A 22,582-nucleotide genomic window follows, 5' to 3' on the forward strand; every position below is an offset into this window, starting at 1 on the left:
TAATGTTGTGTTCAGCTCTCAGCACTGTCTTAGCAGTAGGAGTTTTTGAACTGCAGTTGAACCACAGTGAAGTGTGAACCAGCTATATGAAATGCAAAGCACAAGGCTCCTGAGTTAGTGTTCTTTGTTAGTGGCGATATTGTTAAACACAGGAAGATATACCCGAGTTATTTTGTCAGTGGTGATTTTTAAATATCGCAGGGAAGGGATGGCCACAGTGAGCTGGTGAAGTAAAAAGAACTAGCACACTCTTATTGCTGTTAACACGCCAACTTGTTATCGAGGTAAAAAGCTTTTGTCTCTGGAAAATGCCACACATTACAAACAATTAAATATTTCACACCAAAGCAAAACCTAAACCATCAAGTTGGTGACTTGTGTTTCGTATAAGCGAGGTGTTAATGTTCTGTAACAGACTGAAAGAAGTGCTAAGATGGAGAAGCAACAACGCGTCTTCTGGTCAAAGGGTACATGATTAATTCATGATGTGTGCTCACTGGTTTAGCTGCTGGTGTGCTGTAATTAGTAACTAACCTGCTGTGTGAGACCGAATGAATCATTAAGCCTCATGTGTGATAATTTTCACAAAGGTGAATGAAATGATCCAGTCCTGTTATGATTCACTACCAGTGGCAGACTGGCCATCTGGAGTGTTGGGAGATTTCAGGGATAGGTTGCTTTAGAACTGGGCCAGTGCAGAAGAAAAGGAATCTAAATAATCAGGGGCTGTTGTTCTGTTAACTGGCCCGGGGGAATGAGTTGGTGGCCCAATTCGGTGTGAGGAAGGCTCTCATTATAGGTCATGATTCACAAGCTTTCACCACAATTAGGAGGTTATTTAATGCACATATGAATGTGGTCACATTTCCTTTACAGGACTAGAACTTCATCTGAGTCTATGTTGTAGTGGCTAATGTTTATTTTTATGGCCACAGATACATAAGCAATGCAAACTCGTGGCAGTTTGCTTACATTACTTACATAATGTTTGATAATGGTCAACCAATAGTTATCTGTCAAGGTGTATCTAAGTGTCCTTTAGCAATACACAAACTCCCTATGTAGTCACTTGAAGTCATTTTGGAAAAGGGAAAAAAAAAAACAGCAAAGCCATGGATTTTGTTTGTTCATTCAACAAAGCGCTCCGTCATCCCACACTTCACCTGCTTCATTCTGATTTCTGGCACTCACCTTCTATAAGTAAACATGTTAAACTGAGAGATTAAGTCTTTAAACCCATGTAGTCGTTTTACTGTGGTCGAACACAAGCAAACCATGAAACACCGGGATACATTTAACACAGGAGAGGATGAATCACAAAGCCTGGGCTTGATCGCAGGTACTTGGAAAGATAAAACATTTGTGCGTGTGTGTGTGTGAGAGAGAGAGCCCTCAAAGTCCTCTAAGCATGTGTGTGTGTACTTTGTGAGTAATGTGTGGACTTTACTTGGGTCTGTAATTTCAGTGTGTTGAGCTTATGTGTGTGTATGTGCTAGCAGGGGAAAGAGTACCCTCCCTGATACTTTGAGTCAGTCACAATGCTATGCTTCCAGCAAGAACAGTAGCAGCTTAGCCACTTCTGAACCTCCCACACATCCCTCCCAACACACCGCCTGGCTACAAAGCATCTTTGTTCTCAGAGGAGACAATTCAAATCTCCAGCTCCGATTTCCCACGGATTTTCTAAATGTAGCTTTCTCTCTATCTTTTGGCAAAATAGTAGAAGTTTTGCTTTGTTTTGTTATGAAGCTCAACACAGTGATTATTCAAACTAATTCCTCAAAAAGAAGAATTGTAGAAGAAGGAAGGAAAGCATTTTTGACCAGTCAAGCAGGCAGTGTGGAGTGCAACACACACGGTGATAAAAAAAGCCTCTCTAACAGGTTTTGAGGCCTGCCTGCTGATGTGCAGTGAGGCTTTTCAGCATGCGGACATGTTCCTGTGTACATGTGCTTGTGAGTGCAGAGGTATGTGTGTGTGTCGGATCGATGTGTGAAAGCGTCAGAGGGCAGAGGAAGAGAAAAACCCCTGGCCCAACACCATGGCAACAGCAGCCGAATCACCGGACTAGCAAACGTCAAAAGTCAAGAACCACCAGAAAGATCAAGAGTGCATGCAAACAAAGTGGTCATACTCTGTCAGACAGAAGGGGAGATGTAAAGGTAAAAGAGGAAAGAAAACTTAAAAGAAAGAGCACTTATGCTTAGGAGGAGTTAGTTGTTATGTAAAAAAAAAAAGTGAATACAAAAAAGGCAAAAGACTAAAAAAAAAGAGAGAAAGAAAAACAAACCTGGGCAAACTGGCTCACACCAACTTGAACCCCTTGGAAAAATTTATAGAAACCCTCCAACAATCCCAACACCATAGCATCCACCGCAGGACCAAAACACTCTAACGAGGGCCTACTCTCAGACTCATAAACCACAATTCACATTTAATTTATGTTCGGCTGAGCTACAGTTTCCCAGACGCAGCGTGGCCATATAGACTCCAGTTTCAAGAAGAGTGGTTTCGACCCGTAGTTATAAACATTTCGAGTTTCGAGTTGGCCCTTGTCCTGCAATTTGGCCCTGCTGTGGGGAAAGGGTCAATCAAAAGCCTCCGCCGTGCCTTGCTAAAAGCTGGCCAGCGAGGAGGAAAACATGAAAAAATCCAATGTGAAGATTGAGAGAGACCAGCATCCCTGCAGTTCTCATATCAGCCCTGATCCCAGCATGTGTGTGTGAGTGTGTATGAGAGAGAGAGATTTATGTTTCTGTGCATGCATGTGTGCAAGTGTACCTGCATGTATGAGGAGGGATGTGAACTGTATGTGCATGCAAATGTCCATGTGTGTGTGTGTGTGTGATCATGTGCCAAGGCATACACAGCAGACTGTGTACATACACCTGTGCACAGTATGATATATTGAGTAACATCAGCTTACTAGCATGAGTCACAGTGTGTGTATATGTGTGTATGCGGTAGAGTAATCGCATGCTGCTTGACAAAATAGTTTCACTGTGTTTAATGGGATGTTGCGTTGTGTCATTTAAGTGTGTTCATCATATTTGTTGGTAAATATACATGCATTTCCACTGGTCTCTACGTTCAGTGCATCTGTGCATACTTCCACACATGTGCAGCATGTATGTGAATGTGTGCTGCCTGCAGGTCGATGGACTCACCGATGACGATGGTGGTGATCTGGTGCTTGCTGGCTCCGTGCTTGTTCTTGACCTCACAGATGAATGTGGTGTTGACTGCGTCGTCCACCTTCCTCACCGATCAGCTTGTTGCCGTCCACCACCACCGTGTCTGGCAAAGAACCAGACGCCCTGGAAAGGAAAAGAAGGAATGGAAGGGAGGATTTGGTGAGTTGAAAAATTTAAAGATGAAGGAGAGATGAGAGAAAGGGAGAGAGTTTAGAAAGGAAAGGAGAAATGAGGAATAATGGAATAATGGGAAAAATAAACATGAGATGACAGAGGGAGGGAGAGAAAAAGATGTAAGAATAAGCAGTGAGGAGACCATACGTTTTGCATAAAATAAGATGAAGCAAAAGAAAATCAAAAAGACAAATCGATATGAGGGCGAGTGAGAGGAAAATGAGAGAAGAGGAAAGACGGGAAAGATAAATAGAGAGTTGAAAAAGACACTGTTTGTGACTGTGATATTCAAAGACAGCATTAATGTGAGAGAAATCACAGACATGTGAACAGCCGCTCTGTCTCCCTGATCAGTATTCATCAAGAAAACCACACACACACACACACACACACACACACAGAGTACACCATCTGTCCATCAGGATGAGATGTTAAGAGTATTCGTGTTTATCAAAATTCACTAAGAAATTATCATTAAAGAAGAAAGATTGCACGCTTCTGTCGCGATTATAGCAATAATTAGAAACTCTGTCACTCTCTCAGACGTAGGTGGAGGGAGACAAATCGACTGCACAGATGGTTAGAGTGTGATTCTTACGCGGTCCAGGTGATGGTGGTGGGTGCAGGATTGGCGTTGGCCAGGCAGAGGAGTGCGGCATCTGAACGGCCGACGTACCAGTTGTTGTCGTATCCCTCTATGGACACAGAGGGCGGGTCTGAAAGAGAGAGAGAGGGACAGACAAAGAGAAAATACAGTTGGTATCGGGACAAAAAATGGAATAAAAAGATATTATTCTGTATTGTGTCAAGAATACAGTGCTTGGACAGATCACTGTTCCTGCTTCAGGGTTGTAGAGGATGCCGATTCCAGAAGCAAGTCCAATTTTCAAGTTGCGTGGTTCATAATGTCTGTAAACCACGGCAGACCAGTGTATTTAACAACTTGATTGAAAGCAGGTCACAGTTACACATCATTTCATACCATGAACTGTGCACAGTGAACTGTGAGCATCATGTTTTCCATGTTAAAAATCTGAAGACAGAGAGACTGAAATGAAAAAAGAGTGAGAGAAACGGAGAGAGGTGTGTGAGGAGTGACAGGGTGTCAAGGTGGTGAGAGACAAGCAGCAGGACAGGAGGGTAAGCGTGTGCCGTGATAGTCTGTGTGATTGTATGTGTGTCCTCCTAGAGAGCGCTGACCTATAAAAGCTGATCTGAGTTACACAGCAGGAGACATGATCCCCCACACCATCACTAAACTAACACATGCCCAGCGAGGAGTCACAGTGTGTGCATGTGTGTGCTCTGATACTTCTATGTTTGTGAGGACCAGTTCTGAGAGTGAGGAATTTTTTTGCCAGTCCTCACTTCAGCTAAAGGTTGGTTTTACGATTAAAGTTTGAATAAGGTTTAAATTAGGGTTAGAGACTAAGGAATCATTGGCCTTACATGTACAGGAGTACAAACATTCTCATGTCTTACAGCCCACAGCATACACACAGGTGAGAGATCTCAGACTTGTTTGTGTTCACATTAGACACTACACAAACACAGCAGCTGAATCTACTTGTATATATGCAGAGACATAGTGTGTGTGGGTGTACAGAATATGCACATGTACAGTACGTGCACACATAAAACCATAGATATGCTCAAATGTGAACACAAACAAGGCAGAGTGATCTCACCTGTCTTTATGCTATGGGTTGTAAGACATACGCAAAGATAATTTGACAGCTTGATGGGCAGGCATGACCCCATGTGTGTGTAGCCAGGGGTCTTGTGCAGGTACAAGAGTTTCTTGATATATATTTCCTCATTATTTCTAGTAACAGCTTGACAGCTTGACAGGCAGTTTGATTGTGTGTGTATGTTGTCAGTGTTTGTGTGTGTGCGTATGCAGTCTAAAAATTGCAGATTACAAAAAAGAGGCTGAACAAAGACAATCAGTTCCATCTTTGCAGTAAACGGCAGCGAGGTCATACAGTTGAGACGATGCTGTCAGCATGCCTAAATCTCTGTAAAGCCATGCTGAACCTGTGTAATATTTTAATCCCACGTAAATTAGAATGGAATTTAATGGATCAAATGAAAGCAATGTGTGTGCGTGCATCTGTGTGTAAACATGTGCGTTCTTGATTTTATATAGTCCTGGGGGCAAGAAGTCCTGAGAGAACAAAAAGATGAAAATTCTCACAAGTGCCAACATTTTGCGTTTCTTACTTCTTCAGTACAGCGTTGAAAATTTGGGTTTAGGTTTAAGATCGGATGTTACCACAGTCATCTGTTTTGTCTGCCCTCCGATTGTATGTAATTACAGAATTCTAGATGTATGCATTTGTCACAATCTGCTAAAAAATTAACAACAAAGGAGAAGTGGTGGTGAACAAAGAGACTTTGAAGGATGCTACAATTACAATTGCTACAAGTACCATCCTGCTGTTGTACAGAATCACAATAACAAGAATGAAACATAGATGGTACATCATAAATATAGGATAACTGTAATGTAAGTATGTCAGATCATTTGTTTAATAAAAAAGATCTTAGATAGAGACTACTGTGCTCGGTGAGTAAAGGTTTAAAACAACTTTACCCAAGGCAGAATTGATTTTAAAAGTGGTTTTAAGGTTTTTTTCCTTTGCAAATTCACCAAAAAGAGTTTCAACCAAAGACCAAATATATAAATACTGGCACCAAAAACAGGTTAGATAGACTACATTTCAAAATATGGCCCTAAAGTACAACCTTTATGCAACATAGTGAGCAAACCGGTTACCACTGCAACAAAACTCATTTTACCTGTGATCACTGCAAACTGCATGAACAAGGTTAAAAGTCAATGATGATATAATGATTAATGATTCTACACACACTACAAACGTGTGATTTTTAGAAACTCTGAGCAGGTAGTATGTCCCCTGACTGTATTAAATTTTAAACTGGAAGGCAGAGCAACAAAACCTCTCCAGCAAAGAGCATCTGAAAAGAATTATCTGTGAAGAATGGCAGAACATCTCCCTACAGATTTGTACAAGACTGGTATAATCCATGCCCAGGAGGATTGGATCTGTTGTCAAAAATAAAGCTGGACATAGACAAGACTGAAAAAAATAAAGGAATCAAATCTCACTGAAGAAGGGTGTACTAACTTTTGTTGCAGTTGGTTCTTCTATATATACTAACTGTATGTATGCCAGTCAGCCAAAAACCAGTTACTGGTTTTTCTGTTGTGGCTAAATGCTGTTTATATTTTGTATATATCTATATACCCATATATTCAGTTTAAATACAGATGTTTTTCCTTTAATTTGTTGTCCATCTGTATATAGATACTGTGTAGTCAGTTTCGTTGTACACTGTAGGTTATTAGAGAACTGACTTAGAGTGTATGGATAAAGTGCTGCACACTAACATAATAAAGTATCACCCTTTCATCATTTCTGTCTCAAAGTGTTGATAGAGGTGTGGACTGTTTGTCTTTATAGTTGGCACTCTGTGTAATGTCTATAGATTAGTGGTAAAAGGTCTGCAGGTGACTGCCAAAGTTAAAGCCCAGAGGCTCTGGCAAGGCACTGATCTGTCTCTAAAGTTATTGGCAGTCTGCACTTTTGGATCCAGCCAAGCTATTTGTATCCTTAGCTGGACCCATGACACCTGATAGTGAGAAAGTATCCTCAGGGGCTATGCAGTGTTTTTTGTTTATGCTCAAAAAGAAAAAAAAGAAGAAAAAGAAATATCAGTGTCTGTGTTTTTGTGTGTCTTCCTTACACTCCACAGAGAGTTTAACAGGGTAGACCCACGGCCGCTCCTGTGTCCTCTGGTCGACCATGCAGGTCACCTCTCTGCCGTTATCCGTCGGTGTTGGAACCAGACGATACTCGCTGCGTACCGTCACCGTCCCGTCCGGGCCATTTGTGGTGCTGGTTGAGTGGTTGCCTCCAACTGACGCCAGCCACTTGATGGTGGCTGCTGGTTTGCCCTCCGCCGCCTCGCACTGGGCTACCACCACCGATTTAGTGCCGGCCTGGACTGTCACCACCTTGGCTGAGTTCTTAGGCTTGGCTGCGGGGAGAGGATAAGAAAGACGAGGGGAAGGACAGAGAGGGAGATAAAAAAACGGGATGGAAAGATAGACAGAGGGAAGAGATGATAGCAATCCACACAGGACACAAGGGATGAGGAGAACAGAGAAAAATGAAAAACGTAGCAGAGGAAAAGAGATGAATAAATAAAGGGGGTGAAAGGAAAGAGACATCAAACATGAGGCAGAGGAGAAGGAGAGGGAGGAGGGCAGGGAAACAGCAGAGGAGGAGGAGGTTCAATCAGTTTGTTGTGCATATACACCGTGGCATCCTACTGTGGTTGTAATGAAACTCAGAGGAGGGAGAGGCCCTCTGGTGTGACCCTAGGCCACTCAACATCAGGGAGAGAGAGAGAGAAAGTACAGACAGATCCCTAAAAAGTCTTATCTAAATCTAAGGTGTTATAAAGCATTACAATGTTTACATCCAGTTATTAGAAGTTTCTCATCACTTAACAACAGCCTGTATGCTCTTATACTAATCCACAACAAAACACATGCCTCATACATTGTTCCTTTGAAACTGTTTAACAGCTTTGTCTTTGACTCAGTGATCATGCAGTTTCTGGCACCAATAGCTTCTGAATGAACTTCATCCATCATCAAATAATTTTTTGCAGGTAATCCCTCAAGTGAAGTGAAACATCACACAAACCAATAGTTACAAGGCTTTCACACTGCAATAGTGATATGCAAAACTTTACTTTCCATGTCGTGTCACATTAGCTTTGTTAAATCTAAGTTAACTTATTCTATTAAGTGGCAATGTTCCATGACAGTGTCCTTCCTCTCTTTAAGCAACAACCCAACCTCTGACACCACTAGTCAATCTGTAAATGTCAGTGAGTTCCATTATTTTGTGATGGCAAGTGCCACTGCTTACTGTTTTATCAAGGCCACTACCACTGGAGAAATTTGCTTGTCTATGTGTTCTCTGGTGGATTTCTTTCCACCATTTTAAGGAACCGACAAGTTTATATTTCTATTAACCTTTAAAGTAGTTGAACATTTTCTCCAATTAAATTCATCCATGATAATAAGGAAAATATAATACCAGCCAACAAAACCTACAAATACTAGGTATACTGAAATGTTTTCCATCAAGGCATTAGAAACACTGAATCATTAAAGGTCTCATATTCTTGACCCCTTCATACCAGCATTTAAAATGGTGATATTTTACCACAAAATCTATTTACAAATCAAGAATTTGCTCTGGGGGATGAAGTAAATCTGCATCATGTGTCACATTGAGTTCAACTTTGGTGACCTGCAAATTTGAGTTGTTGACCAATATCAACTCGTCTTGAGAGCGATGACCTGTAAGGAAACAAAGCTACAGCATCAGAATGGGTTTATACTGCTCTCTCTGGCCAACACTATGAATGGCTTCCAGGAAAGACTAAAAATATGCACTTTTATCCCCATACTTAAATGATACTGCGTCTCGGCGCTCTCTCTGATGGAAAGCTTTTAACTCCTCCGAGCCAAATATCAAACACTTTTGACTTCTGAAGCAGACAACATGTTCAAATCCTCTCCTCTCTAGTACAACCTATTATTTAACAAAGATTTGTGGAGGAATTTTGCTGTGCCACTGATTGTGGTGCCAATCACTAGTTAATGTGCTCCTCCATTTTTATTCATTAGCTCAGTTTACTAATAAGTTTACAGGACAGCAATACATCAAGTTGGTAGTGAATTTTAAGAGCAGAACAACAAGGCAAATTTTGAATTCAGCCACTAGAAAAAAGAAAATAGAAAAAAGACAGCATAGATGTTTCTCAATCTTTTAGAAGTATTATGTAAGATGGGTCAATAGGACAAATCCACTGTATCTGCAACTCTATTTCTCCTTTAACTGCCTTTAATCATTATTTCTTTCTTATGTCAATTTATAGTCAGTCATTAGCTATGTTTATTTGTGGATGATGCACAGTAGTGTCGGCTTTGCCATTGCAACTGGCTTCAAAGTTGATCTAAAATCCAAATCCAGGCAGCATTAAAAAGTCTTAAAATATTGTCTCTGTAATACCTGAAGATAACCTAAGACAGAATAACACAAATAGACATGGAGAGCTGAGACGAAAGAAGACAAGAGGAAACAGACATGAAGGAGATAAGCAAATGAAAGTAGAGTGGACACAAACAGAGAGGACAACAGAGGAGTTAAAACAAACATAATGAGAGAAAGAGAGAGAATGGCCATGCAGAAAGGAGAAGAGAGTAAAGCAGGGTGGTGGAGAGGGGTTTGGATTGATCTGGGGACTTTAACAAGTCGTGAGTATCCGTCCCTGATGTGTTTCGTGACATTGCATCCAATTGAGCTCCTCACATCGGTCTGAGTCATTCTGAATACAGAGCAATTAGAAAGCAAGCCATGCAAACAGAGCTGAATGAGCACTGCACCCCTCACACCCGCCCTCTACCCCGCTGTGGTAGTATCAACAGGCTGAATGCCAGTGACTGACAAGGAGACAGGAAAAATGCATTACACTAATGTTTCCAAACACCATTAACTGCATGAGGTGTGTTAGGTTTATGAAACCAATCACTTAGAAAGCTTAAGAGGTGAATGCATTTCTGTAGAGCTCATATTCACCACATGCTTTGATTCTAAGTATTCAAATAGCATTTTGATGAGTGTTTGACCAAGGATTGTAGTTTTAATACCAGAGATATTACAGTTATAAACTTTTCCAAACTTCACATTTCCAATTTTGCTGAGTCATTTGCTGTGGAACTGCCCCTGTAGCTGCCGGGGATTCTCAGGACTCTTCAGTAGAGGTGCTTGCGCTAACTTTAAGCTGGGACTTCTTTAAGACAGTCTTTCTTGTCACCTTGGCAGTTACAGAACAAGGCCTGTGACTGGAAGATTTCCAGTTTGAATCCCAAACAACCTGGGAATATCCGCCAAGTGTGAAGATTTGTAACTGAGTGTGAAGTCGGCTGTTGCTGAATTAAGGTGGCATTCACACAGAACAGCTGACATCTGTCATAGCCACAGACTTTGTGTTGAAACCAGCCAGACTCTAAGACAGTAAATTAGTGAAGCCTGGTACTGACCAACACCATCACTTACATTGGACCCACATTCTGCCATACAGCACCGGCGATGAAACCATCATTTCTGGCTGGATGGACACCAACTTAACCTTGATAAAGACCAGAACTGGGCCAAATCAGAGCCAGACTTGAGTCTTTTGAAGACTTAGCTCTAAACCAGATTGGTAGTTTGTTCCACTTGGCCCAGAATCCCAATGCTGCACTTTTCTTACATGTGGCTTGTTAGAGATGAGACATTTTTGGACCAAACCCCCCCTCACCATTGCCATGAGTGACCCATTTACTGCCTTAAATCAACCAAATTTGACCTAGAATCATCTCCTATCGGGGTTGCGTTGCTGTGTGCGGCTCTTGAAACCATTTGAAGCAATCTGTCCAAATTTCACACACTGATTAAATCCATTAGCTGCTCACTATGATCATACCCTATGGATAGCAATAACAGTGGGTAATTTGGTGATCTCCTGACTATCTCCAGCTTTACAGAGCTGCTAGAGAGGCTCTAGACTCTTAGACTTATTCTTTGATAAAAACAAGTCTAACCTCTAAGTGCTCTTTGACACTCTGCTTCTTGATATTTTCATACAATGCCCCTGTCTGTCAATGTCATCCATCAACACAGCTCTATACGTTTTGAATTCATCCAGCAGACTTCCCCAGACGAGGAAATGGTCAAAGAAAAACACTGAAAATAAACCTGATCACTTTCTGAGGGCATCTGGCTTTGTTACCTAAATCTTTAAGTGCAAAATGGAAACAAACTAAATCCTCCTTACTACCTACAACAGCAACAATATGTCACCAGTGTTCAGCTGGGGTTTTAACATGAAGTAGGATCACCAACCAATGTCTGGTAACACTGAAACTGAGGCTGCACAGCAGACATTTGGATTTACCAGCACTGACTGGTGGCACATATGAATGTTTCCTCCTCCTCTCTCTCTCTAAACATGGATTTATTCACTGCTGTACTCTGATGAAGGCAGCCAAGTGATGTTTTTTTTTTTTTTTTTTTTTTCTACTTTGCTGAATACATTAGCCAAAAATCAATAAAGGCTTCTGAATCTTGTTAAATTTTTGGAATTCATGTCTCACCAGCTGCCCAGGTTTGTAAACATATTCTCTCAGCTTGACACACTGCTGCTGAATAATTCCAGACATTGTTGGAAAAACATCTGTTTGGCTCTCTATGTCTCCTCAACTGTTAACAGTAAATGCATATTCAAGGAACAGAGGAATAGTTTATACTGCAATTATTCTGCTGTGTGTGTTGTTTTGACAACTCATTATTGGCTGCTAGAAATGTTGACAAAATGCATTAATTTAAGCTTCAGAGTGATTTTGCTAATTTAAGCTTGAGAGCACTAGCTAAGTGTCAGAAATGTAAAATAAATAAATAGAGTTGAAAAAAATAAAGAAAACTAAATAAATAACAGTATCCAAAGCAAAAACTAAAAGCTGAAAACACATCATTTTGACATCTAAACTCAGTTCAGACTTGCCTCTGGACACAAATAAAAAAAGAGCCTGAAGGCCTCACATTTCAAGACACTTTATGCTGCTGCATTAAACTGCAATTTTACTGATTCAGTGCTCCTATTTGAGGGCATTCCGTTGTCCGTTATCAACATCTCAAGTTTTGGTCAGTTTTGTCAGTTTTAGTGAATCAAATGTTAAGGGTTTGGAAAATGGCTCTGTTCCTTTTTTGTTTAGGTTGTCCTTTCCTGCCATAAAGGCCCTCCGTAACTGACAATCAATAAGGTCAATGGGATTATTAACTCTGAAAGTCAAGGTAGTTCAACTCAGTAAGGACATGTTTTTGGAAAAACACCAATAAACACAAGCTGCAGAACAAGTACTGGCTGTGTGTTATCACTGCTGGAACCTAAAAGGTAGAAAGCACTGTCCTGGTAGGCCGAGGGGATTACTTATGATTTCTGTTTAACCTTTATTCATCCAGGGAAGGTTTGCTTTGCACACATGATTTCTTCAGAGCAAGACCCTTCTCACTCTCAAACATTTTCACCTGGGAGCTGCAACCACATTCTTACTGCTGCTGGCAACTTAGCAGCTACTGGGGCTGCAGAAGCTGATGTAGAGAAAAGCATTTATTCCTATATTCACTAGCTGCAATCAATGAATCACCTGTGCGAATGAATAGAAAACACCTCAGACTCAGAACTGCCCCAAAGGTCAAAAGTCTAATTTATTGAGTTTAATGAAAGTAAAAAAAAACCTGGAAATGCTGTGCTAGACATGAAAAATACAGGTGGCAGTTACTGTCTTCTTCTCATTAAGACTATAACACAATAGATCATGAGAAAACTTACATTAATATTAAAGAATTTCATTGATCAAAGTAAATGCTAAACTAATTACCAATGCACAAACAAGCAAGAGCCCTGTACAACAACCATTTGTATAACATGACACTGCCACTATTTGTGATAACCTTCACCATCCTGTGGGCAGCAGTCACAAACCGCTTCAGTAAAAAAAAACCTCCAGTGTGAGCCAATTCCATATTGATATTATTCAAATACTAAAAAGTGTATAAATCATGTACAATTTAGGACTTTTTCCTAACGCTCACACCTCCTTCATCTCCACATTATTGTACACTGTGAGACATATTAATACTTGTCAGCCCTGTACTAAAAAATTAGGACATCAATTCAGTATGAATGTTGGCATTTCATTCACGTAAGACTTTTAATAATTATATGCACTTCATGATTGTGGTTAATGCACATAATAAGCACTTACAGTACTGTGAACTGTATTGTCATTTTTCTAGACTGAAAAACTGAACTAGAATATGGAGTATGCAATCAGGACATTGCTTAAGGCTAAACTACATTTTTAATGCAGTGGCCAGATTGCTAATCTTCATTTTATTGCCTGTTGCCTTATTCACTGGACTTCAATAATGTTAATGTTTTGCCAGGAAAAATAGAGAAAAATTCACACTTAAGCTACACCCATCAGTGTCAACTCCACCATTGAGTCATTTCTGGCTGAGAGAAATGCTTGCAGAAGCTACACTCTGATCTGCCACTTATCCACTCTGTTGATGCATGGACTCTCACCACCTTGCTCTTCCAATTCAAAACTATGAGGATAATTTTTCACTCTGAGGGCTTAAAAACACTTAACACGAGGCTACTGATCTACTAGACTCTCCCTCACCTGCAATTGTATTTCTGTACTGCTGGCTACACTATATGCAATAACATGCAGTGTAATTGGCTACCATTCATTTTGTATGGTCCCCATCCAAGACGATATGATATCACTGCCAAGTGAGTGATTCTTTATTCACATCCCAATAAGTGGTAATAAGATTGGCTGGCTGTGGTGCTGTATCCAATAAGTTATAATACGACTGGCTGTCAAGATTATGTATTCATACTTAAATAAGTTGTGATATGATTGGGGTGCTGGTGGTTCTATATCCAATAATATGTAATATGATTGGCTGCCAGCAGTTGTGGATTTGATAAGGTCTAATGTGATTGGCTGATATGGATTCTATATCCAATAAGGTAAAATGTAACTGTTTTCCTGTGACTTTGAGACTCTTAGTTCGCAAAGTGCATTTTTTAATGGACGACAATCTGTCCCAGAGAGATTGGCACTGCTGTAATTCCTGACAAAAGGTGAGTCAGTGAGCTTTCCAGCAGGTATTTCCCAGTCTACCTCTGCTTTGTGCCAGAAGCAGCAGTTTAGAAGGCTTAGCCCACATCCATCTGCAGGCCCGCCAGAATATCGCTCTGTGTTTTCTCTGCAAGACAGCCAAATTCTGCATCTCCTGTGTGCTCTGTTCTCTGTGAGAGAAGCTTCAAGAGTGGATTTTGTATTGTTGTGTGAAGGTTTACTTAGAAAAACTACTGAGGAAAATATTGCTGGCCCAGCTGGGAAAACACATGAAAGGAATTGTAAAGCACTTCTTTCCATGAACCATACTAGCTGCAACAACTGGCATACTGTAATCAATATATTTTAATTATTGCCCACTTATTGTAAAGCACCTCCACAGTGACTTACAGGAGAGTCTATGCGTGCTATTTTAGCGTAGCAGATAAGGAATCCCCAGACCAACATTTGAGGCAGGAACAAATTAACTACACAGTGTCAGCACACCTGAATGCTTTAGATTCTTTCAGAAATCCAACTGTCTTTCAGTTATTCCTATTATTGTACTAGGACCAAATATATAAAATTATATGAAATTGCACCCAGTTGATGAAAAAAGGAAAAAAATCTTCCAGATTTCGCCCTGACAAACTAAATTCACACAATAAAAAAGGAAAAAGTACCTGTCAAACTGCATTAAACTGCAGTAGAATGTGATTTCAGTAAATGCAGTATTTCAGTTCAAAATATATAATCTCAGATTGTTCCCTGAGCCCATTGTTATACTGAATGTATGCCCTCTTTATCATATGAGCACTGATGCTAAGGGCCATATACTGTAAGCACAGCACTTCTATATAACAATCAAGGGAACTGTTGTTATTCACATTCAAGCATGAAACCTCCTCAGTGCTGTTAACTGCAAGAGAACGACACCAGGCATCTGATTCCTTTGTAAGCGGAGTGCAAATGGGAGGACATGTGGGTGGATGAATAACACCAGCTGTCTCCGATTACAAACAGGATGCGTCCCCTGCTAACAGCAACTAAACATCCACTCAGTTTCAAAAATCAAGACACTGAGGTAACTTAAAGCAGTTCTCCAGATTTCACATTCTGGCCACTGCTTGCTAAGTGTTTGCAGTGATGTAGCCTGCTGATAAATGGGAATTAAACTGTTCAGAGAATAACAGCTAACAGGTGTGTAGGGGTATCTTAACATCTTGCCAATTACATATTATACTACTTATTATCTAATTAGAACTGGGGGTTTTAAAGTCTGACAGTGTGGGCCACCCCTCTGCCAAAATCATGACAACTGCATTCCCCAAAACCAGTGACGCCCATTCTGAACCTTATCATTGCCATGGATTATGACCTCTCCTACTCTTTGTCTGGCTTTTATTTGGAGCATAGTTATGATAATTAAGTTTTGGAACTGCAGTTCCCATAATTTGTTGGCTTTGGGGGGAATTCAAGAGGAACTGGCAACTGGACTTGGTTATACGTACAACCAAGAAGGTTGTAAATACAAAGGCAAATTGGCACCATTATAAGTATGTAAAATTAGCTGTTAGCTATTACTGTTGCAATTTTTGATACTTAAAAAGGTAATGAGTATTATTTTCTACAATTGAAGCAGATTAATGGATGCTGATTTATGATGGACATCCTCAGTAAGTTCCAGTTAGTCTGCATCTAAGAATTTGTGAATCCTCTCTATGTGCTCTGTGTCTTTTATGATTTCAGGAAAGGAGCGCACAGTAGTTGATATTACAGTATCTGCAAGTGTGACCCAGACATGTAGTGAAAACAGTGTTGATGCCTCCATTAGTATAATTAGACAGCTATATTCAATGTGATACGGGTGTAAATTCTCAGTATATCAGACATAACTGAAGTCAGAAGCAGAATTCCTCAGAAAGAAATTTTTAGCAATTGTTTTCACACTCCTTTTGGATACATTTCCATGCACAAGAACAGCGTGAATACAAGGTTATGGCAAGATTATGTTAATTACCCTCATCTGATTATCACAAAAAGGGTCCTTAACAAGAAATTAATTCAGTCATCTGGCCAAAGCAGATCTTAATTGTAATTAAAGCTGAAATTTTCATCTATTAAAATACTGTATGTCATGAAGGTCACAGCAGAGGTTAACCCTGACGATGTGTGTTTGTGTACAGAGATTTATCTATTAAACTCCTTTCATCCTCAACCACTCACCAGGACAGTACAATGTACAAGACTATGTTGTGTAACTAAGTCCATTACATTACCATATTACTGCTTATCTTATCTTATTACGCCCAATCGTTCTCTTAATAAATTGATTCAACTGTCAAATAAATCCACTTTAACTCCGGTCATTGTTTGAAAATATGTTAATACAAGCCATTTAAGTGAGCCTAATCTGCATTGTAAACAGAGTACTTTGTGCCTATATAGATCCATTACCTAAACATGAGTCCCATCTGCATTCATATTTACGTGCTGACAGGCTGTCATATTGCTAATATTCTAATATCATTATAACTATACTGGTGTACAAAAGCAAAGGTCACTGATATAAAGCACAAAACAAGCTAAAAAACATGTTGGCTCTACCTTAAGAGTGAGGTCTGAAAATAAAGACTTCCAGCTTATCTTCCTATTTCAGTGTCTGTTGATCAAATACATCACACACAAACAGCGCATCTATATACAGTACAAAGGCTGATACTTTACATGTAGTGCCATGTCTGAATCTGAATCTTTCTCTTCCTTGTTTTTTCATTCCGCATCTAACCAGGATATACCCCGAGAATACTCGTCAAATGTTTAAAATTGCTTCTTCTTAGACTTTGAGTCCAGTGGGAGCCTCTTTTATAGAAAGCAGTGATAAGCAGATGGCTAGGGAGGCGCTTGTCAAGGCTGATGTAGCAGAACAGCTTTTGAAAGCACGGCTGTCTTTTTCAGAAGAGCGGAAATACTGTTGACCTTTTGCTGCTCTAAACTCTCACACGTGAAGATGAAAAATTATCAGCTACAATATAACTGAAACATACAGCAGTTTGGTAATTCTGTTAGAGTAACAAGGCTTCATATGGTGTCATGTGGAGCTCTGTACTTACCAAGCATGATGAGGGTGGTCGTGCCTTGTTCGTTTCCAGAGGGATAGGTGGCGTACTCACAGGTGTAACGACCAGCATCGGACATTCTTAGGTTAGAAATCCTAATGGACGGGTTCTCCAGACTGTTGTGCAGGAAGACAACTCGGTCTCTGAAAGACGGGTTGGGGAAACTCTGTCCATAGATTGGGTGGTACACAGCAATGTTGTCCCGTTGGCCATCAGTGGGTTCCCATATCCAAGACACCTGGAAAGAACAGAGAAAAGAGGTTGTGAAAACCAGTTTTTGTCTGTTTTTTTTTCAAGGTACAATTTTGTTGTAAGCTGTTCTCTCTAATGAGGTTTTGTTTGTGTCTATTACTGGATTACTTTGAAACTAACTTAACTTAAAATCAAGGTTCTGGAGCTATAAAGAGAATCTTTTCTAAGCAGATGTATGGATATTTATTTCCAGTGGACATCAGAGATAATTATATTATTGAAAAGTCACACTGTTTGTTCAGATTTGACTAAGTTATGAGTGTGAGAAAACAGAGTGGGGATTTTTACCACAGATTGAAGCAATGGATGCTATGGGTTTTAAAGCACCATAATTGCCTCCATGAGCTGTGTATCACAGCAACTGCTTCAGCTCCAACAGTTGACAGTGTTGGTTAAGTTGGCCAAATCAACAGCCAAACTACAATAACTGATGTTTTCTTAACGCTGGCATGCTCCTGTCTATTTCACCTCATGTTTAATAAACAGGCTGTTGTGCAGCAGCAGTATACTATATATACATACAAACACACAATGATTTCCTACATTTCTCTGAACATATGCTGTTCCATCTTCCACAAAACCTGAAATAATTTCACTTACACTTGCAAAATGTCAAACTCAATTAAAGCTGTCTGAGTAAGGAGCTAAGAATCTATCATAAAATGAAATTAAAGGTCTCTTAGACTCTCTCAAGGACCCCATTGCCATTTTAAAGAACACAGTTTGAAAGAGAGTGATGTTACAAGCTTTTCTTCCTAAGATTTGATATGTGAAAGATAGTGCAATCTTTTATGGCTGTATGAGACTATATCACGAGGGAGGTGATGTTATTCCAAATAGATTTTCATTTGGAATAACATCACCTAGCATCAAATACAAACTGCTGGCTAAAGATGTAGACCAGGAAAGAGAGGGAATGAAGTTCATCAATATACATTTAGTAAACGTCCATTACATTCATGGCATCTAGAGGAAAAGGAGGAGAGGAAGCAGAGAGGGTTGAAGGTTGCAAGGAGGAAGATGGGTTGTAACCCAGATGTCAGCACAAATTAGTGGATGAGACTCCCTCGTTAGGTGTAGATTGTAGGGAAAATATCAGAGGGCGATTTAGGTGTCTGCAATTCAGTTTTTGTATGAGAACAAATTGCCTATTGATTCCATCCACAACTCAGAGGAGGACAGATCACACCAGGATCAAACTGAACTAGCAAGCTGCTCCTAGCGTTTTGTTTTAGTCTACTTGACTGTGTGATAGTACATCAGAGCAGTTTGAGTGGTGTCAGATAAGTTGTCATCTGGGGGTTTGATAAAATAAATTGACTTTCAAACAGTCAGAGGTTTTCATTTTTCTGTTGCGTACGCTTAACCCTCTCCATCTGGTAGTATCAAGTTAAAATGAAAGGAGCCGTATTTGAAAACTCTGGCAATGACAGCAAAAAAATATCCTTTTTTTTTTTTTAAAACTCTCACAAAATATTCAAACACTGCTCAGACAGACTTGACTTTTAAGATGATTTTCATTGTATATTACCAAGGTAATGTAATTCACATAACATGTGTGAAGTTTAGTCAGGTGAAAGCACACCAGATACAGACAGCACTACTCTGACATTTGGAGTAATTTTTTATATGCTATCTTGCTGAGAGTTAGAGGAGTAGTCCATTTCACCTCTGTGTACTGAGATACTGATTCAGGATGTGCTTAGCTTATCTTTGAACAAAGACTTGAAGAAGAGGAAACAGCTAACGTTGGCATTCCACCAATTCCAAAGTAACAATGTTAACATAGTGAAACTTCTACAACCTTTTTCGACCTTTCCCCGATGCTTCAAGTGCTCACAGTATTCCTTTACCAAAGCCAAATTTGTTTTTTGCTAGCACGAAAGATCATCGGGCAGGGATTGACCTTTATGACCTCAAAATAAGCCAGTCTTCTCCCCATTATTTTCCAATGAATGAATTCACTCCATTAGGTATAACCACCTTGTCAATCTTACTTTGACAATCTGAGCTTCAGCGCTTCTAAACCTACTAAAAACACAGAGCTGTCCTTTCATATACCAACCTGTGTGAGCTTGGTTCGGCCTCCTCCATCGATGAACTGGCAACGGAGATCCACGGACTCTGTGGGATACGCCTCCAGTTCCTCCTCGACTCGCACTTTCTGAGCCACGACGCCTAAAGGCAGGTGAAAAGGGGAGACAAAGAGGAGAGGGGATTATGCAATCATCCACAAAACCAATATGTTTTGAATAATTAAACATCTGTTTGTTTGAAACTAAACTAAAGGAGGAACAGAGACTAAAAAGGAAGAAGATGGAGACAGGGAACACTCTGGTAAACATGGAGTATTAGAAATATTTCATTATGAATCTGGTGTCTGTGATTGATGTTTTTCCCTCCCACTCATTTTGTTTTGTCAGACAGGAGGACCGACCTCCTTAATGCATTGTCGATGATTTAAAACAAGGTTATAGAGAGCATGATGGAAACCAAGAGAGAAAACAGAGACAAGTTCATTAAAGAGAAAGAGAAAAAATCTGAATCATGAGCCTTTGATAGCAAGCCTCAGGCAGCGTCTCAGCCAACTTCCTTTAGCTAGGCCCTTCTCATTACAGTAAAGCTTGTCTACCAGGAGGCATCGCTAGGGGGCGTGCCTCTAGGAACACTCCAGCAACTCGAGTACTTCTTCTTTAATCTATTTGAAATTCAGCTGAAGGAACCTGTGTCTCTTTTCTTCAGCATGAAAAGCAGTGTTGAGAGAGAGCACGGTCAGTCAGACAGGCCAGCGCAGGTTCACCGAAAACAAGCCTGGAGAACTGCCCCATCCGTTCAAACTTAAACAGAGATGAAAGGCGGATGGTCAGAGCCAAGCAGCGTCTCAACATTGTGCAGTGTCTGTTGACCTGCAGGCTGTGTCAGAATTCTGAGTTTAAATTGGACAAGTGAAATGAGTTTCTTATTCCGCAGTCGGCTGACTCAACTATGTGCAGTCTGCTGCTGAGGCCCAAATCATCAAGTTGCAAGAGTTTTTTTGAACACATACTTTCTCTTTTTACCATTTTGTAAAAAAAATAAAATAAAAAATAAAAATAAAATGTCACCTTGCTGCTGTGATACCCTATTTTTTCCCAAACAAGAATCAGCCAGCACTGTCACCCATTCTGCCAGGTCTCTGCATTCAAATACACTCCACAGGAGAGCCATGCTTCTACTGAATTTCAGACGGGTTTGACAAATAAAACTGATGTAGCAGAAAATGCATTTGAGGCTTTCAACAGACACTTCAAGCTAATTTGCATGTGAGAGCTGCAGGAAACCACAAGCAGGACAAATTCTGCTAAACAACAGGATTACAAAAGCACTCCTCAAAACTGTCTTGTTTTAAACTACATGGAAGCCTTGTCTTGTTGTCTACCACCTTGTGAAAAATGTGTTCATTAAAAGCACTTCAGCTGCTGACATGAATTGTCCCTGCCTCTTAGCAATGGCTCTTTTTATTTGGATTAGTTGTCAACAAGCAGCTCTCAACCACTGAGACAAACTACTGCAATGCCTTCTTCAAAAATCATATGAATATATGCATATATAACCAACAAATTACAGCTGCTGTAATAGACTTCTTGAAATTAATGAACTTTAATGAACTTGTAATCCTTACAATCATGAGAGAGAGAAAGAGGGAAAATGTCTCCAACAGAAAAGAGAAAGGATGGCTCAGAGAGAGTGGAACAGTCAACTTGTAATCCTTTGTTAATCTAGACCAAGTTCACAGCTCAATGTGTCTGGCAGCTTCCACATACAATCATATGAGGCTGTGACATTTTTAAAGAGTCTTTGATTGTCCATGCGGTGAAATCAAGTCATTTTGCCACATCTTTTCTCCTCTACCTCCCCTTGTTCTCTGCCCTCTCAGCCAGCCTCTGTGCCTGTAAAGATAAAATTCTTGCGGGGAGCCTGCCTCTCACTCTCTCCACAAGGAAAGGGGATAAGCACTCGCTAACCGCTAGCTAGCCCCGGGTGGTTCCAATGCAAAAAGCCTCTTAGTGTGTGAGGGATTGATTAGGACAATATGTTACATGTCGCAGCATGGAGGTGAATGGGCTGAATGGGATTTAGCCTGCAAATCAGCTGTAAAACACAGTCACACTAACAGAGTGTGAAGTGTGTGTGTGTGTGTTTTGGATTTACAGCATGCATGCATCCACGTGTCCACCCAGGTGTATAGGAATGAATTCTGTGTGTAAAGGCATATGCATGCTTAACGGCGTGTGCACTTGCGTAATTACTGTACATCTGAGTGTGTGTGTGTGTGCATGTGCATAAATCAGAGCATCTCATTGTAATGTGAGTGCATATGAGGCTGACTCAGTCATTGAACCACAGTCTCTACCCTGAGGGAGACAATGGGCTGTCAAAGCAGTTATCCTTTCCCACTGTAAGACAGACATGCACACACATGCAAAACACATAAATGCAAACTACTGGCTCCCAGACAACTTTTTCCATGGCCTGAATCAACAAGAACAACAGCTGGGAACTGAGATTTCACCTCTGTCTCAGTTATTTGTTTCCGCCTCCATCACATTCTTTCTCTTTTCTTCTCTTAAACACAAACACACAAATTAATTTCCCACTACTCATAAAGAAGCTAAAATGCAAAAACACACACACCAGACCGTCTCACCAAAGCCATGAATCACATTAACTTTCTGGTTATTCATAGTGGTCAATGAAATCTCTTCTGTGACGCAGGGGAAAATAATAAAACAGAGACAGAGAGGAAAAGAGAGGGGGAGGGGGATGAAGGAGAAAGAAAAGGGAGATGTTTAAATCTTTAAATAGCTAAATACTGAAAGAGAAAAACTAAAGAAGGGTATGAAAGGAGCTGAAGGAAAGAAAAATCTATGGGGAAGAATAAATGCAAAAGAATAAAAGAGTAACAGCCAAAGAATCTCAGGAAGATTCGTAAAAGTAAAGTGACTAAATCAAAGAGAGACTGAAGGCGATGAAGCTGCAGGGGGAGACTGGAAGAGGGAATAAAGAGGAATGACTAA

General features: G+C 40.3%; 2 protein-coding genes across 2 annotated transcripts in view; one reads left to right on the top strand and one right to left on the bottom strand.

Moving 5' to 3' along the window:
• Positions 1 to 22,582, bottom strand: part of pvrl2l (PVR cell adhesion molecule related 2 like) — a 240,027-nt gene that overhangs the window by 118,314 nt on the left and 99,131 nt on the right. The window contains 6 exon segments of the mRNA XM_051068575.1: positions 3,168 to 3,264; positions 3,266 to 3,317; positions 3,967 to 4,084; positions 7,140 to 7,433; positions 17,268 to 17,511; positions 19,591 to 19,703. Coding sequence (XP_050924532.1) covers positions 3,168 to 3,264; positions 3,266 to 3,317; positions 3,967 to 4,084; positions 7,140 to 7,433; positions 17,268 to 17,511; positions 19,591 to 19,703 — 918 coding nt within the window.
• Positions 8,777 to 22,582, top strand: part of LOC108881900 (class I histocompatibility antigen, F10 alpha chain) — a 272,592-nt gene continuing 258,786 nt past the window's right edge. Inside the window, exon 1 of the mRNA XM_051068650.1 lies at positions 8,777 to 8,786. The gene's annotated coding sequence lies outside the window, so the exon portion shown is untranslated. The remainder of the gene's footprint in view (positions 8,787 to 22,582) is intronic.

The sequence above is a fragment of the Lates calcarifer genome, linkage group LG3 (genome assembly GCF_001640805.2).
Source record: "Lates calcarifer isolate ASB-BC8 linkage group LG3, TLL_Latcal_v3, whole genome shotgun sequence".
NCBI classification, from domain to species: domain Eukaryota; kingdom Metazoa; phylum Chordata; class Actinopteri; family Centropomidae; genus Lates; species Lates calcarifer.